The sequence below is a fragment of the Amphibalanus amphitrite genome, unplaced genomic scaffold, assembly GCF_019059575.1.
Source record: "Amphibalanus amphitrite isolate SeventyFive unplaced genomic scaffold, NRLGWU_Aamphi_draft 002118F_arrow, whole genome shotgun sequence".
Lineage (NCBI taxonomy): Eukaryota > Metazoa > Arthropoda > Thecostraca > Balanomorpha > Balanidae > Amphibalanus > Amphibalanus amphitrite.
Genome location: NW_024883611.1, coordinates 11545 through 17704, shown reverse-complemented (window position 1 = coordinate 17704; position 6160 = coordinate 11545). Strand labels below are relative to the sequence as shown.

Here is a 6160-nt window from a genome sequence, read left to right as displayed (position 1 = left end):
CAGCAACTCGCGGGTTAAATCGTAGATTTGTACTGTGGACATCAGACATGATTGGCCATCATGTATAGCCCTATAATGAATTGTGATTGCATTCACGCAGCATGAATACCAATTAGGTGCTATGATTGTCATTTGTGCAATTTCAAATTTGATATAAATGGTCATGATAAGTTATTATAAAACCACTCTAGATGCGAACACTTATGCCTTTCCTATTGCGTGTTTTTGAAAATGATTATCACTTTTTCTGCAATGTATAGTAGAGCTAGAGATGTCAATCGGATACCAACTTTTTGGTATACCGATACCAAACCGATACCAACTTGGTATTTGGTATTTCAATCGCAATGTGTTTGGTAGGTATTTTGTTGGTAAACCCTCACTATGTATAAGAGGCTAAGAAATCGGTAATAAGTTGGTATTTCCCTCATTTTCCCCAAGTTGGTTTGGTTTCGGTATTTTCCCGTGGTTTTGGTTGGTATTTGGTTTGGTATCGGTACCTATTCCGACTTTCCGTAATTGACATCACTAGTAGAAGCGGCATGATCATTTTGCAGGCCTAAACCTGTATTATGTTTTATATGTTTCAGGGTCTTGGTGTAAACTTTCAATACGGTCATGGATGAGGTGATATTGGATTGGCGTCTCGTGGAAATTAACACAGGGATCAGCGACATTTGAATCAGGCCTGCCATCTAGCGAGAGAATTATCGTGAGCTAGGAGCCTAAGCCAGATGGCAGGCCCGAGCTCAATGTCACCGAAAACTGCAAGACACCAATCCAGTATTATCTCATCCATGATAGTTACAGCCATTAAAAAAAATGCAAAAGACAACTGAAATGAAGTTGGTCCATTTTGTATTGACAAGTCCCCATCACAGATAAAAACCATCACAGAAACACGTGCATTCGTAAATAATTAGCAATAATACATCTCAGTCGAGTTCGTTGTTCCGTAAAACTGCATGGCCAGTCGCAGATGGTAAAAATCTCCCCCCAGAGACTGCCGCCGCGCCGCCAGCACGAGATCAAAACACCAACTCACACCAAGAACTATAAAAATACAGCTCCTAGCTAGCATGCTCACCGCCACACATTACTACAAGCATCTTCCGATAATAAATACAAAAGCTCTCGAAATAAGTTACAATGCAATCACCATGGAGTCATTGACAGTGCCTACAGTCGATATTGCGTTATCGAGAGGCCTGTATCGCTGCTGCCATCTAGTGGGAGATTTCGTAAGCTCCCAGGGAGCAGGCGCACGAGGCGGGAAGCTGGAAGGTCTCGATGGCGAAGGGGAAGTACTGGTCGCACGGGTCGTACACCAGGAACCTGGAAAGGGAGAAAAAAAACACAAATTTTGTCATCAAGTAAGCTCTTATGACGAGGAAAAAATAAAATAATTGGTATAGTTTGAAATGTTTAATGACCCGCTTTCAATGGGCACCTGCGATCCGGGTACTAGGTAAAAGTGGATTAGATAATGTAGCATACTTAGACGCAATATGAAATGAAAATAAAGCATAAAGATGATGAAAAGTTCCTAAAAAATAAAAAATATGGTATATAAATTTCGTAATCCGGATCACGAGTACGCATGGTAACGTGGTCACTTATCAATTCAATTGAAATGTAGGTACCTAATGAAACTTCAATGAAACGTGGTCTGTTCTGGATTGAATTGTTAGTTTTGTGACGTATTTTGTTAGAAAATGCGAATGGTCCAAGGAAGTTAAGCGATTTTTCGCAGTGCTGACCTGTGGTAGACGGACTTCTGGAGGCAGCTGGACTCGTAGCACTGCGGCACCAGCGGACAGGCCTCTCCGGCCGACAGACACTTCTCGATGCGCGTCGTCTGGGTGAACGTCTCATAGTCGACCTGCAGAGACATCTAGCGGTCACTGCGGGAACTTGATATTCATTTGGATTACAGTAGATGGTAGGGACATCATTGTTTACTTATTTAGCTAGCTCTTTAGATGTTTAAAATTTTATTTTCTGGATAATCCGTTCAGGGAATAATTTAATTATGACGAGGTAATAATATCCAAATCCTTATCGTTGTAGTTTACCTTGATGTTGTTGACGATGACCCTCCACTTGCCGTCGGTGTTGACGGCCCTCAGAGGACGGACGTAGCCCACCTCGGAAGGACACAGGTACGTCTCCTCCTCAATCTCAGTCAGTCTGACAAGACATGCGATCAGAAATTACTTTGATTTTATTGGAAAAAGTGTGTTGATGCCAGGTGATAAAAAACACTCAACGTCGGAACATTTATTGACTGGGGAAATTAGTTAGCTATATTTGTAACTAAGTTTAAAGGTAGTTTTCATTTTCGGTGAGAACAACAGCTCGACACTTTCATTCTCACCTCTCGACCGAGTTTTCGGTGTTGAGGTCAGCCACGTCGGCGTACAGCTCCAGCACCTTGTGTTTGTTGTAGCTGATGGCGTGCTTGATCTCGTACCTGAAATAGAGGAACGGAAAATGGTTTTGAAATTGATTTTCATAATGTTCGTACCGGAAAGAAATTGCACAACGATGACGAATCTTTACACTTTTATTTTCATTTATTCATGAACTAGCAAAACATTGTTTATGCTAAAAAATACTTAACGATTATTGTTCTTGTCAGTACTTACTCGGGGTACTCGGAGTACTCTCGAGACACCAGGGGTCGGTGTTTCTGTGGGCATTTACTCGGGATACTCGGAGTCCTCGAGACACCAGGGGTCGGTGTTTCTGTGAGTACTTACTCGGGGTACTCGGAGTCCTCGAGACACCAGGGGTCGGTGCTGTTCTTGCTGCAGGCCGGGTCCTCAGGGTAGTGAGGACATGCAGGGTAGGCAGGCTGGTGTCCGTAGGCAGGCTGCTGGTGGCCGTAAGCAGGCTGCTGATGTCCGTAGGCCGGCTGGTGTCCATAAGATGGCTGAGGCTGGTACTGATACTGAAATGGTACAAGTGTTGTTTTTAAGTGACGTCAAAGGATAATATATTTATCTAAGATCACTTTCATGGAGAACCAATGTAAATGCTCGGAAAAGAAATTAATGAAGCTTATGTGTAAAATGCAAAGAGGAAAAGAAGATATCTGACTAAACTTGCATCAACCTAGCATCTGCACTCGTTTTATACTACCCTGGTAGCTTCGCTATCCTTGTACTGACCCGGTAGTTCAAACTACTCTGGCCTTATGTCTCTACTACCCCCGTACTACTCTGGTAGCTCATACTACCCCGTAATAACCTAGTAGCTCTACTACCTTCGTACTAACCTGGTAGCTCAAACTACCCTGACCTTATCTCTATACTATCCTCTTACTACTCCAGTATCCCTACTACCGGCGTACTAACCTGGTAGCTCAAACTACCCTGGCCTTATCTCTATACTATCCTCTTACTACTTCAGTATCCCTCCTACCGGCGTACTAACCTGGTAGCTCTCGTAGGTGGGCGCCGGGGAGTAGCTGGGCGCGTGCGTCGGCCCGTACGCCGGCGGGGCGTAAGTGGTGGAGTGATAGCTCGGGGGAGCCGCGCTAGAGGCGACGGCCGCCACCGCGGCAGCCAGCTGCGAGAACACGGCGGCGGTTAGATGGGGGAGACGATACGGGGTAAACGGGAGATATGGGACGGAGTATGCAGGAGAGACGCAGCGGGGATAACGGGAGAGATGACACGGGAGAGACAGACGCAGAAAAACGCGAGAACAGAACGCAGGATAACGGGAGAAATAAGGGCAGAAAGAAAAACTTCAAGTATGAAATATGAGCAAGGAGATAAACGAACGAAGGGAAAGGTGGGGAGACATCCAGAGAAAATGGCGAAAATAAAATAAAACGAACGGAGGTAAAGAGGGGATTTAAGGCATAGACGGTCACATGGGATGCTGACAAACAATGTGTAAATCTAAAATAGAAATTTGGAATAAGGAAAAAATCCGTCTGAGTTTTTGGCTGAGCCAGTTACAAGCATTGTCTTTTTTTGCGTGGTAAATTATAAGATTTAAGGGAATACTCTAAGCATGATAAATGGCATGCATGTGTTAAAAATCTATTTCATATTGATTTTATCTTTCTATCTGAATTCTAAGAAGCTAAGGGGAGACAACATGCTGGTATGGATTTAAGAAAAATTTGTGGGATTGTAAATCTTATCCTCCTTGCACCTTACATACAATGTAGCGCACAACGCACATATTCGACTTCTACACTTCTACTCACCACAAATCTGAACGCCATGCTGTCTCTTTGGTCGGAGTCTGTTGTCGGACGGTCTGGCCGTGTGTGCTATCGGTCCGACCGAGTCCCCGTCTATATACCCGTGAACGGGCCGTGACCTCGACCGTGAGCCGGCGGCTCCGCCCCTGACGGCTGGCGGGCCGGCCGGGCGGGGCCGGAGGACGGCATGATGCACCGGCCGCTCATGCAGCCGGGGGAAACGTCTATGCACAGTTGCACACATTGTGCGGTTTAGCGAGACATTTCCCTGCCATGAGGGTGGTTTAGTGAGATATTTCCTCGCCATGAAGGTGGTTTAGCGAGACATTTCGCTAACATTATAGGGGGTTTACAGATCACAAAGCCAGTGATCTGAGGCGCTCAAAAGTGGGTGGTTAAAATGGGACGCTTCCTCTCAAAACGTCCGAATATTCGAACCTCACAAGTCAATCTGAGACATTGTCAAAGACAGAGAGACATTGTCTCCGTCGTTTCCATCCTCAGTACATACAAATATTTCTCCTCCACGTCGCAAGCCTTGGTCCAGGCTGGACAGGCAGCTTTATCCCATGCAGGCGGCTCCCTTTGAGAGAGTGAGAGGTGAGAGAGAGAGAGAGAGAGAGAGAGAGAGAGAGAGAGAGAGAGAGAGAGAGAGAGAGAGAGGAGAGAGAGAGAGAGAGAGAGAGGAGAGGAGAGAGAGAGAGAGAGAGAGAGAGAGAGAGAGAGAGAGAGAGAGAGAGAGAGAGAGAGAGAGAGAGAGAGAGAGAGAGAGAGAGAGAGAGAGAGAGAGATAGAGAGAGAGAGAGAGAGAGAGAGAGAGAGAAAACTGTATTTACGGACTCATGGTCCAATTGTAACTGAGACAGACCACTTAAAGGGACCCTCCCACCTTCAAAAAAGTTTATGAATTGGCATGAAAGTGATGTCGCTCGGTTCAGAAAGAACGAAAACGAATGTCTACCAAATTTCACCGAAAAATATTCACCGGTTTTCAAGATATAAGACTTTTACTTTTGTTTACTTTTTTGGGATCTCCGCTGTTTCTAGCGACTTTATTTTAGAAGTGCGGCGTTTGCGGCAGATGTTGCGCGCAAATAGCATATACCACTGCGTGCTACAAAACGTTTTAGTCAAACATTTAAAAATCGTTAGATATTTGCGCTGACGTCACACATTCAGAGGGGTATTCCTAAGCATTAGCCCCTCTGAATCAAAATGCTGCAATTTTGAAATTCAATAATTCCGATTTAAGGCATTTCTCGATGTTGTGAGTGCCGAAACCGGTAATTGTGAGCCAGGGACCCCATTTTGGCTATCTCAACTCAAATCTAATGTTAAGGTGGGAGGGTCCCTTTAACCCGCGAGTTGCTGGGGGGGGGGCGTTAAACGCCCCCACTTTTTTCGCCGGGCCATAGCATAAAAACGGCGCGCCGCAGGCGCGCCAAATTCTGGGTACCTGTAGGGAATTGATTGAAGGTTATTGTGACAAAGTTTCAAAAAAATCAGTCGGAAAATTTTTGAGACATCGAGGTTTTAGTGACGTCATGATTTCTGAGTTTTCGACCAAAAACGGCATATGTTGAAAAAAAAAATCATATAAAACCACAGAATAGACATACAGAGATTCTGTAAACGCCATTAGACTGCAAATACTATGAACAATCAAATGCCTATCTTCGATTATTGATTATCGTTCCGCATTTTCCAAAATCTTGAACTGAATCTTGGCAATTTCTCGTGACTACTTCACGACCATGATACATGAATTTCTTAAATTGAGCTTTTTGAGCCAAACGCGTACACATATGATAAAATGAATGTCACCATCGTGTTCTTCGCCCCAAATTACCCATAAAACATGTGTCACAGGCTGCGAATATCAGTTTTGATTTTCGGGGATATGTGCCTACCTGGTTGACCTGACCTTGACCCTGACCT

General features: G+C 44.6%; 1 protein-coding gene across 1 annotated transcript; it reads right to left on the bottom strand.

The window, feature by feature from the left end:
• Positions 1–841: 841 nt before the first annotated feature.
• On the bottom strand, positions 842–4304 carry LOC122376377 (neurotrophin 1-like). Its single transcript, XM_043356207.1, has 7 exons — positions 4226–4304; positions 3439–3573; positions 2763–2953; positions 2378–2473; positions 2076–2190; positions 1761–1882; positions 842–1335 (listed from the first exon to the last, which is right to left on the bottom strand). The coding sequence occupies exons 1-7, from the start codon at positions 4241–4243 to the stop codon at positions 1227–1229; spliced, it is 786 nt and encodes a 261-aa protein (XP_043212142.1). The 5' UTR covers positions 4244–4304; the 3' UTR covers positions 842–1226.
• Positions 4305–6160: the final 1856 nt, after the last annotated feature.